At 32.4% G+C, this 11,908-nt stretch overlaps 2 protein-coding genes across 2 annotated transcripts; both read left to right on the forward strand.

Annotated features, from left to right (window-relative positions):
• The first annotated feature begins 4,599 nt into the window (after positions 1-4,599).
• On the forward strand, positions 4,600-8,377 carry LOAG_08730 (serologically defined breast cancer antigen NY-BR-99). Its single transcript, XM_003144259.2, has 8 exons — positions 4,600-4,821; positions 5,016-5,130; positions 5,455-5,630; positions 5,768-6,009; positions 6,267-6,420; positions 6,612-6,795; positions 7,420-7,634; positions 7,860-8,377. The coding sequence occupies exons 1-8, from the start codon at positions 4,658-4,660 to the stop codon at positions 8,089-8,091; spliced, it is 1,482 nt and encodes a 493-aa protein (XP_003144307.1). The 5' UTR covers positions 4,600-4,657; the 3' UTR covers positions 8,092-8,377.
• A 517-nt stretch (positions 8,378-8,894) lies between these two features.
• On the forward strand, positions 8,895-11,253 carry LOAG_08732 (hypothetical protein; the record flags this gene model as incomplete). The annotated part of the gene is made up of 7 exons (XM_020447787.1): positions 8,895-9,030; positions 9,188-9,261; positions 9,488-9,655; positions 9,884-10,005; positions 10,305-10,418; positions 10,783-10,943; positions 11,135-11,253. The coding sequence occupies 7 exons, from the start codon at positions 8,895-8,897 to the stop codon at positions 11,251-11,253; spliced, it is 894 nt and encodes a 297-aa protein (XP_020302020.1).
• Positions 11,254-11,908: the final 655 nt, after the last annotated feature.

The following is an 11,908-nucleotide window of genomic DNA, read 5'->3' on the forward strand; positions in this document are numbered from 1 at the left end:
CAGAGCAAGAATACTTTAGAAATACTTCTGAATAGTTCAGTAGCAAGAATACTTTAGAAATACTTCTGAATAGTTCAGAGCAAGAATACTTTAGAAATACTTCTGAATAGTTCAGAGCAAGAATACTTTAGAAATACTTCTGAATAGTTCAGAGCAAGAATACTTTAGAAATACTTCTGAATAGTTCAGAGCAAGAATACTTTAGAAATACTTCTGAATAGTTCAGAGCAAGAATACTTTAGAAATACTTCTGAATAGTTCAGAGCAAGAATACTTTAGAAATACTTCTGAATAGTTCAGAATATTGCACAATTTATGTCAAAAAAGGTACAACAATTTAGCTAAAAAATGAAAATATCAAACATGAATGGGAAGTTATAGGAATGTTGGAATAAAAAAGAACTCATTCAATGTGAGTTGTCACAAATAAATGCAAAATTCGGTGATAAAAAAAAAATAAACAATCATAAATGAATGTGTAATGATATACTAATTTGTATGTACCAACCTGGATCATAATCCAACAAAGGCACTAATCCTTGTAATAGTAAAACAAATCTTTGAAGGATGTATATATAGATCCTGCACATAACAGGATAACATTTTTCCCCTCTTTTATTTATGCGTTAATTTATGTTTGTAATTCTTAATGGTTATGCTATATTAATAATGTTTCCTTTATCTAATAATTTAATTATCCATGTTTGAGTTGGAAATAAAGAAAATCTTGTAACTCTAGCACAAAATACTTTTAATACAAAATTTTTCATTTTACAAGTTCCAATTAATTTGGAATTTAGAAAGAATAGAAATGGATGAATGTAAGGAAAGTCAATTCTTGAATTGAAGTATATCTAATTAAATAGAATATTACAGAAACACTGGAAAAAAATGTTTGAATAATCCAACAATTTAACTCTTTTCGTTTGATTTCCAAAAACTATCACCAATGAGTGAAAAATGATTCAGCGGAAATAGTGAGGGAATCCATTGAAACCATATTTATAGCAATAAAACTTCAAGCAGTAAAACTAAAAGAATGTACGAATGGCAATTATTGTCACATCCTTACATCCTTACTAAACACGGTGGTATTCTTCGAGTTTTTAAGGACTGCCACAATACGATCATACATTCAGTTTATCGGTAAAATGGAAGGATAAATGCGCCCAATCTACAAATGAAATGGAATGGTTACTGTAATGTAATTGAAAGATGTGGTATAGAAGGGAGAAAATGGTTAACATATTAGAAAGAAAAGATATTGTTTGCATTGTATGTTTGAAACGATTCAAATTGCTTTTTCTTCCTTTTTTTTTTTCAAATTTGAACGAACAATGTAATTTTCTTACTCTTACATCAACATCTGGAGACTTTTTTGTTTTTCATTTCTGAATACTCAATTTCAGATTTGGATATTCAATGTAATTCTCTTCTTGACACAAAAAAAGAAGGATATGATGTTATGAAAAGTTGATCCTTTTGAATATTCATTTAAACTTTATTGTGCATACAATTTATCTTTCATAAAATTTGCGTTTACTTCTCGTCGTGACAACCCTAACTGCCGGGAACGACATGAACGGTAGAAGACAAAAACATCTGACAATCGTTTACTACATAAAAGTCAACGAGTATATGTCGCAGTGTTTTCGTAATTTTTGGTCACAAAAGATTATTAGGATTAATTTTATGCCTTTTCCTTTTACCAGTATATTGTCGATTCGATATATTGTCGATTGTTTCTTCAGTTTGAATAAGTTTACAAAGATTTGCGATCTCATATAGTCCTGGATATCAATCAATTGGTTTCTATATTTAACTGCATCCATTTTTTTTAAAAATTTCCTGAAATTCATTGAAATGACAAGAAAAGCAATGAATCAGTTAATTTCTTTGTTGTAAATTTGATATCGCTGTACATAATTTGTTGCATATGTGAATTTACTGTGCGATGTAAAATATAAGCTAAAATTATGCGTTCGTTTTAAAGATGTATTTCAATTAGATTGTCTATCCAATGTATCGATCATCAGTGGGTCTCCTTTTCATATTGGCATCATTATAAATTTGTTATAGCGAAATTGTAATTGCCGAGCTCATTGTTATATTAACAAAATTGTTGCGATCAATTATCCAAGTTTGAGGTATTATCAATTAAACAGGTAGAAAAAACTTCAAATCTTCGTCACGTTTGAAGAAAATTATGGATAATCTGAATCAGTTGATTAGTTGATCATGTCCGAAATACTTTTAATGAGATAAGATTAAATGATTGCTTGTCAATATTGCCTAAATTTTCTCAATTCATAATCAATTTGTATGAAACATTCGTTCTTGTGAAACTATTTTAATAGAAGAATTATCATAAATGAGTCAGATACAGATTGAACTCATCGTGGATGGGTGAATTCCTTGGTTTTAATGCTGCACTTGAAATCGTGACCTAAAATTTTGACTTAAATTTTAACAGGGTCGCTTTAGTATTGGAAAGTTCAACATCGACAAATGTTTTCATTACCAGCAAAGATACCATTTTAGTTGCTTCACTTTTTGATCTTTGATGTATTAGAATTTTTATAATCATCTTGAGAAATTTATTTATCGTTTCATTTATTTATAGGGAAAATGTTACAAGAGCGCAATATATTTTCTATGCTTAGTTGTTGTTTTAAAACTCATTCTCAAATTTCAAATTTCTGATTATAATTCATTTGTTATGGTTATTCTCCTTTACTTATTCGTTATGTTTTGTATGGTTTAACATTCATTTTAATTACACAACACTTTTTTTTTTTTAATGTAAAATATGCGAATGCTGCAAATTTATGAATTTATCAACTCAGTTGCAACTAAATGAGTCTCGTATTGAAAATACTTCCGTTTCTTTTTTTTTTTCTAGACAGTACCAGTTTCTATACGACTCATTCAGAAGTCTTCTTGCATTCTCTTCTTTCCTCTTTTTTGCTTGAAAATTGCAGATTAACGTATTTTGTAAAGATGAAGATCTTGACGGTTAGTTAAATGTAGTGCCAAAGAGGTAGCCAACTTAATGGGAAGAGAATATCGCTTCGAGTTGACAGGTTTGTTGGGAGGTAAGAAATATTTCAAATTAGGCTTCAAAAATTATACTGTAATCTCAAAATTATTTTCGGTTGGGTGAATGCCTCCTTCAAATTAATCAGTAAGGATATGAAGCAGAAAAAAACAAGGAAAAATCAATCCTGATATGAACACTTGTTATTACTGGAACAACAATAGTATTGAGGATGATAAGACAATGGAAATGTTAGTTTTTGTAGCATACTGAATGATGATGATATAATTTTATTGATTTATCCACTTGTTTGTTTTTCCAGTATACCTGTTTTCCATCATTACCAAATTGTTTATGCAAATAGACTCTGATATGTTTTTTTCCAGTACTTTGTAACGATGATAATGATGACAATGAAGGAAGAAAATTTGTATAGAACTGCAATATACTTCCTTCCAATCAGAAAACTTAAATAGTAACCAAAATATATGAAAATGACAAAATTAGTTCAGCTACTACAACTTTTAAATTACGAATGTTCTTTATAGGATAACCTTTGTAGGTTGGAAGAGATAACGCAAGAATTATTACAAGTATCTATTACTCTTGTAAATTTTCGCCCATATTTTTCGATCATTTCAAGACTTCCAAAGCTAAAAGATTTTTTTTTTCAAAAAAAGTGATTTCGCACGCTTAAATGTATATGCACAAAAATTATATAAGATACTAACTGTTTTCTCTCTCATAAGTACAGTAATGGAGATTATTAAAACATCTAAATCAGTAATGAATGCAAGGTTATGGTAATTCTATCCATCCATTTTGTCATATGTCACATTTTAACACTATGGTTTCAGTTAAAAATCAAGTAGAAGAAAATAGCCCTGTGAAAAAGGAACTGTTTGCTTACTTTATATAATACTGATACATTTTAAAATAGCAGAGTGAATAGAATGAGGGATCCGTACGATTCCCATAAAATTGACTAGAAAACTTGGCTAAGACAAAAAATTTTCATCACGACCGATTTATGTACCACAATAAGCTGCACCGATACTTAATAAATTTTAGCAAACTATATCTCAACCAGTAGGTTTGGAAGAAATATGACAGAACAGTGGAGTTCGACGGGAATTTGTTTTTTTGACTTTACCAGATAGTCTTTTACGCTTAACGTTACGAGCGGAGTTATTTAGGGACGTTTTAGGATGTTGCTTACATAGTCTTTAGAGAATTAATAGTAATTATAACACCAAGACATATATGCACATTGTAAAAAGTCAGTCCTTACATTCAAACGTGCGTAAAAGGAGGGGATTGCAAAGCAAACAGTTAAATTTAAACTTCATTTGTACGAATACATCATATGTTATAATTTTGGCTGCAATATGGGAAAAAATAGCTTTTCATCCTTGTAAGGCACATATTTGGCTGTATGAAAATATGGGATAAAATCGAGCGTTCAATTAGTCCATTCTCTTGTTTCTCCTGCACTGAGAAACAGTAGATATTGAAGGTAAAAATTAGATTCCGATTAGAACTTAATCCAATTCTATGAAATTTTACAGGTAATCCTCGTCTGGCCTTGGTTGACATTACTACGACTAATTGTTCTCAAGAATGTCACTTGCGGATGAGCTATTGGCAGATTTAGAAGATGAAGAATTGGTGGAAGAAACGGAACAGGATGGAGGAGAAGGTTTGGAAGAAGTGGATGAACAGTTACCATCTATGAGTGCTTATGACCGGGTTGGATCCGTGGCAAAATTATTGGCGAATCAAAAGTATGTTAGTAAAATTGCTTAAAACTCCATTTTCAAACATTCAATTCTAAATGAATAGGGACTGCGATGTTTCTAATTTTGCTTCACCTACAATTTATAAAACTTGTTCCATCTTCCTTAAGCATAAACGTCAGCTTTGTAGGAAGCTATTTTTCTGATTCTGTGCATCCTTGTTATTTTGTAACTATTTGTAGTTACAAGGATCTTATCGACAAGATGCAGAAGCAATTGAATTTGAAAGAAATCCCACCAGTTACAAAGCCATTGGAATCGGATCCTCAGTATAAATTGATTGTGGAACTTTCTGGGGTAGGTAATCGATCTCTTTCATCTTTTGGTTATATTTAAATTTTATTTGTGCATATTCTTCGCTTAACATTTATTATATGAATAAGTTGCAGAGTATTCTCAACCTGGCTTCATACTATCATTTGTAAAAGAAGAAAATTCCTTCTTTGTCTTCATTAGGAGTAGCTTAATGTTATCTGAAATAACGTATATCCTCTAAGATACTTATATGTAATGATTATATACTTATATTTCCAGCTGCTGCTTTCTACATTTGCATCTTTTTTGTTCATAAATGCTAGTGAACGAAAGGGGGCTTCGGTTCTAACTAAACCATTTTTGTAGCTTGCAGCTGAAGTGGATCAGGAATTGAATGTTATTCATAAATTTGTGCGTGACAAATATGAAAAACGTTTTCCTGAGTTAGAGTCTCTGGTGCCGAATGCTTTAGAATATTTGGCAACTGTAAAACTTCTAGGGAATGATATTTCGACTAAAGGACAAAATAAGCAGATTTTGAGGTTCGTTGTTTTTCTGATGAGGATCCCTTTTTATAAGTAATAGGAAAGTAATTTGATTTCTGAGTTTCGTTTTTTGGCCTTATCATATTCCTGGTGCTAAGGATTTTTGGACTGACTTAATAAATTATTAATTTCAGTGAAATCCTGGCACCCGCTACATGCATTGTGGTTAGTGTGACAGCATCAACTACACAAGGGAAAGCGTTGGAACCAGATGAATTGGTAGCAGTACAAGAAGCTTGCGATATGGCTGAACAGTTGCACACCGATCGACTTAATATGTATCAACTAGTTGAGTCAAGAATGGCGCTTATTGCACCAAATCTATGCGAAATCTTGGGAGCTGGTACAGCAGCAATGATTGTCGCTAAAGCTGGAGGTAGTGTCTATTACAAATTATCTTTTATTTCGAATGAACGCTTTCAGTTAATAAGTGTCAATTCTAGCATAATGAAAAAAGTTGGGGATGTTAATTTTCGTATTGCAGTTTTACTGTTTCATAGTATACGAGTTTCAGCTAATGGAAGAGAAAGAATTAAGGCAGACATACAGAAATAACTTTTGTCATTAAAAAGTAGCAGAAGTCAATCTGCCCTGTTTCCTTGTTTTTCTCTTCTGCTAAAAGTATTTTTTTAGGTCTTGCTCCACTGGCTCGCCTTCCCGCCTGCAATGTATTGATTCTTGGCGCACAGAAAAAAACACTGACTGGTTTTAGTTCAACAGCTGTATTACCTCATGCTGGTTTCCTTTTCTTTCATCCTATTGTGCAAGGAGTTCCACCAGACTTGAGGTATCATCGTTTCCGGTCACGGATTTTGTGTAATTTCTTCGGTTATTAGCATAGGTGTAAAAATTATGTGTAATTTCTTCGGTTATTAGCATAGGTGTAAAAATTACGTAAAAGGTCGTCAAATTTATTCATGAGAATGTTCATCTAAATACCCATCTGCGATGCATTTTTATACTGTCATGTATTTTTAGACAGAAAGCTGCTCGATTACTGGCAGCGAAAACAACACTCGCTGCACGTGTTGATTTTATTCATGAGGCATCAGATGGTTCGATTGGGAAAAGTTTATTTGAACAAGTAAAACAGAAAATAGAGAAAATGTTGGAGCCTCCACCAGTAAAGGCTGCAAAACCTCTGCCAAAACCTTTGGACAAGGTTAATATTGTCTGCCATGCTTTTTCATGCATTTTAATGAAATCTTCAAATTTTTATCCAACTCCGAAATTCATTTAATTCACTTTATTTTAGTTTTACCTTAATTTTAAACCACTTGAATTTGCTTTAATTACTTTAATTAACTACTTTGATTTTCTACTTCAATTTTCTTGTAGTAAAGTTTCCTTGTAGTTTTCTTGTATACTTAACATCCCATTGCCAATGTTGAAATGTGACTACGAGTATTCTTGGAAAATTGAAATAAGCCATAAGAGATTGTGCTGACGAAACGATGCAAGAGGGCGCATCATTAGCCTGTTTTGGAAAATACATGCTCGTTGATCATTACATGGAAATATGCTACCATTAACATGAAAAGCATGAAGTAGTAGTTTTCCCTACTTTTTCATGTACTATTTTGTTGTTTGTTTGTAGCAGAAATCACAGGTTCAGGAATAATCGGTTCTTTAATTTGACCTTCTTTTTGTTGACATATTTTTGTTTTCGCAGACTACCGGTTGGGAGCTATTGCACTAAAGCGACACTTCTAACGGAATAAATCTCTTCAACTTTTTGGTTGCTCTGAAATCACTTGATTTAGTTCCATGCAAATTTTCCTTGAAGGCTAGTAAGAAACGAGGAGGTCGTCGAGTAAGAAAAATGAAGGAACGACTAGGCATGACTGAATTAAGGAAAAAATCGAATCGTATGAATTTTGGCGAATTAACTGAAGACGTTATCCAAGAAAATATGGGATTTTCGCTTGGGCAAGCGCTAAGTGGTCCATCTTCCGGAAGCCGCATTAGGAGTGCCACAGTCGATCCGAAAACAAGAGCCAGGTAGGATGATGCTATATTCTTGTTTCATCGACTTGTGTGAATTCTTGCTGCTATGGGTTTTCACTTTTTTCTTCTTTCCGTAAGCGAGGCAAAAACATTTGATGAAAAAGTAAATTGCACACCTAATTCAAAATTTTCGTTTTACTGGGGAAGCAACTAAAAATTTTTGGTATTTTATTTTGTCGACTTCCCACTCATATTTCTCAGATATGAATGCTCGTTTAGAATGTCACAAAAGCTTCAAAAAACAATGGAACGACAACGATCAATGGGTGGTGTAACGTCAATCCGTTCACGAGCAGCAGGCACTGCTTCAAGTGTAACTTTTACACCTGTGTTGGGATTAGAAATTGTAAACCCAACAGTGAAGCCTGATCATGTTGGTTCCTCTTCTACAACTTATTTTTCACCTTCTGCTGCATTTGTGAAAGTCCAAACTCCGCTGTTACAGCCATAAGATGGAAAGGTATGGAGAATTATCCAGAATATTCTCACTCTTGCATATTTCAAATACCAGTAAAAATTTGTTTTTATTGTGTTAGATAGTGCATAAATTTGTAAAGGGCAGCGTCAGTGCAGTTATGAATCCATTTCGATTTTTCCTTTTTTTTTATTGTAATTCCAGAGTGAAAACTGAAATAGGGTATTTCGAGATTACCGTTTTTACAAATATTTGGATACGATCGGCATTGTACAGCTTATTTTGTTTGTTTTTGTTGGATTGAATAAATATCTCAGTGCATATTATATGTTTCTAGTGCCTTAAAATTGTTTTATCAAAGAAATACCTTTTGCCATAATAGATAATTTCATGTTTTATATTAGAAAATACAAAAAGATGTGTTTTTGATCATTGTTATTTTTTTTTTACATAAGCCGTTCATTTTTCTTCTCTTCGTAGACTAGCAAATTAGTGAAATCCAATGATTTCTAGTGCTTAAAATTTTCTTGAAATTCATATATTTTGGAGAGGTATTTGGAGTTGTGATATTTACAAATTCATTAGAGTAATGCAGTTGAACTGTGAAGCAGATAAGTCACAAGTGAAATCGACATGTGGTAAGACAGGTAGTTTTTAAACATTAATCTTACTCATTACATGGGTATGGCGTTTTATTGGTTTGACTAATATGTTTAGCTGACATTTAGTCACTCTCAAGTTTCAAGTGGAACAAATTCTGTGGGGATTTTCTTTTTTCTTTATCAAACGTTTACTACAACTTTAGAAGGCAGGTGAAATCTCGAGAAAACAAATGTCGTATGTCTGACACAGTGTCATCTTCACACTTGTCACCAATATCAATCGTTAATCGTGGAACTACAACAGTACCAGCTACTGAAAATATTTTGGTCAATTTGGCTGTTAGCCAGAGCGTGTATTCTCATCCTTCAGTTGGTGAGTTCATTTAATAACTTGTCTCAATATGTTAGGCTTTGTCTAGAAATCATATTTTCTTATACGTGATAAAATACGATTCCCGGATAAGATATATCGTAACAGAGTTTGAATTACTTCAGTTAGAGTATGACTTCATGATTATATCCTTTTCAAGAACTTGGTGCAGAATTTCCACCGAATTTGCAAATGGCTCACAGTTTCGGAAATGCTGCAATTGATATTGAATTGGTCAGTTTATTACTTAAACTTATTAGTTTTACGAGACAAATTTAGCTAGATCATCTGCATTTTCAATATGTAATCAGTCATAGCTAGAAACAAAACTGCATATTGAATGTAATTATATACTCTACCTGAAGATGCTGTCAAAACATCCATTCTAATCTGTATTTTAATTAGAGTATAAGTGATTGCAGCAATAAACATTAGGTGATATGAGTAGTAAGTCGTTTAGCTGGAAAAAGAAATCTCAGCGAAGGAACAGGAAAGACGTAACCATCAATATAATGATTTGAGTGGAGAAATCGTTGGAGTAACTTCCTCAAAAACACGACGTTCCGGTATTGAACCTGGTTTAAATAATGATTTTGATACTTTGGATGAACCGGTGTGGGATACTGTTGTTAGTTCCTGTATATTATTTTTTGTTGTTAATAGTGAACTGTTGATAAATTCCAAAATTTCCATTTGAGGAGCAATTCTCATACTTCATATTTTTTTCTGACCTTTTTCCTTTTCGTTGTGCGAATTAAAAAGCCTTTGTATCTTGGTCAAAAGTTCGTGATGTTTTGATATAATGATTATTTTCGTTAAATTGTTATTGGTTGCATTAATAAATATCATTTTTTAGAGACGGGATTTGCATACTGTTTTTGCAAAATTTGGGCAAGTTATGGTGCCGAAAAGTAGTCAACAGTTACTGCGCGATTGGGACCTTTGGGGACCACTCTTTCTATGTGTGTTCATCTCGTTGTAAGTTATTTCGCTGCTATACTGACTTGCGCTGGCTTACATTGTTTCAAATAATGGATTTAGTTGGCATCATGACTCTTGTTTTGATGCACGATTGTGTCATCTCCGAGAGGTTTGCTTCACTAAATTTATCATCATTTCATATCAGATCTCATTTTCCGTCACACTACTGCCATCTACATTAGTTCTCATCATTTCTTCACTCCCTTGCTAAATAAGAAAAGAGGGGATTAAAGAATTGTGTTTACACTTATCCAATCTAATTTTGCATTAAGCACGCCTGATTTATTGTATTTAAGAATGTTACAAGGAGGCAAAAGTGGCAAAGGTCCTCATTTCACCGAAGTTTTTATGTTGACATTCTTTGGTTCGTGCGTTGTCACTCTGAATACAAAACTGATTGGTGGTAACATGTAATTGCTTTTTATTATTTTCAACTGTAACAAGACAAAAATTTCTTATTATTAGATGACTTTTCCTAAAATAGTTCATAGTAGTGGAATTCTAATTATTAACTCTTGTTTCCATTAGTGTTTTCATATATAAAAACTAGACACTTTACGAGAATATTAATTCTCATCTGTATATGCCAATTATGCCAGTAATTTAAACTATTCATGAGGTTCTAGTGGCCGAGGACTGAGCGCCATTACCGAAATGGCTAGGCATGGTTAATTTCTTTTAAACGCACAAAGTGTTTTATGACTCTTCTTTTTTGCAGTTGAGTTATGTCAAAATAGATATGCTGATCAGAGACTAAGTTGTGGATCCTTCCAGATCATTTTTTCAATCGTTATGTGTGCTTGGTTATTGTTTGCTGCCTCCTGGTTTGGCAGCTGTAGTATGCAAATTTATTGAAATAAACTCCGAGCAGACAGCATTTCTCTTCGCTTTGCGTCTTCTAGTCACCACGGCTGGCTTCATATGGGCAATATATGGTAATTTTACTGCTACTAATTTTTTGACCATAGCTAAGACATTCAACAGAGGAATCACATATTGTTTCTAAAAAAACAAAAAACTAGTAAGGTCCAAATAAAAATTTCTGTTTTTCTTTCAAATTAGAAAAACAGGGATGGATAAAATAATTGGAAGAAAATTTGCAATTCTGAAAAGATCTTTTTTTCAGCATCTATGTTGTTCATATCCGGTTCACAACCACCGAGACGAAAAATGCTGGCACTTTATCCTATTTTCTTATTCTATTTTGTTGTCAGTTGGATGATTATTTCGCATTCAAGTTTCTGAATTTTATTTTTTCGTTAGCTATTTATTTTGTCATTTACACACTGTGATGTAGAATTCTTGAATATTTAAAATATTTACTCAGTTTTTATGCGGTTCATATCAGTGTGTAGCAGATAAAGCATAGATCTCGTGGATTTACATTTTATCATTTAGCTTTGCTTGATATCTTTTTCTTCAAAGATAACATTAATGTAGAATTATTTATTATCACTTATGTATATTTGTATATATTTGATATAAGCAAACTACACGTGCAAAAGTTTGAAATACGATGAAAATAAGAGGATGAGTGAAGGGCAGATTATGATGATCTGTATCAAATATATTTCCTCTCAGTTAGGGTTGAGAAATTTAAATCTCTACTCCTTTATACCGCAAGAATACTTTTTACTTGTTATTTATCAAATATTTGAACTATGTGTGTATGCGTTAGAATGTGTATATTTGTGCATCTTTTTCTGTGTTACGAAATAACAGAAAGCATGGAATACTTCCAAATAGTCTGTTTGTTTCTTCTTCATTTGTAATTTAAAGCTTCATTAATTTTACCAACATGCTTTGCTCATTTCATCTTTCTTGCAAATATTTGTTCATAGGTATATTAAAATATTTCGTAAACTTGATTTAAGATATCGGGTTGAATGTTCTTGTATTA

The sequence above is a fragment of the Loa loa genome, assembly GCF_000183805.2.
Source record: "Loa loa unplaced genomic scaffold supercont3.643, whole genome shotgun sequence".
Taxonomy (NCBI): domain Eukaryota; kingdom Metazoa; phylum Nematoda; class Chromadorea; order Rhabditida; family Onchocercidae; genus Loa; species Loa loa.

What these genes read in the sequence shown, in the direction of transcription:
- LOAG_08730 (XM_003144259.2), top strand. Translation starts at nt 4,658, where the DNA reads ATGTCACTTGCGGATGAGCTATTGGCAGATTTAGAAGATGAAGAATTG. An exon ending in AAATTATTGGCGAATCAAAA is followed by an intron (nt 4,822 to 5,015) that starts GTATGTTAGTAA and finishes AACTATTTGTAG; the next exon opens with TTACAAGGATCTTATCGACA. An exon ending in TGATTGTGGAACTTTCTGGG is followed by an intron (nt 5,131 to 5,454) that starts GTAGGTAATCGA and finishes CCATTTTTGTAG; the next exon opens with CTTGCAGCTGAAGTGGATCA.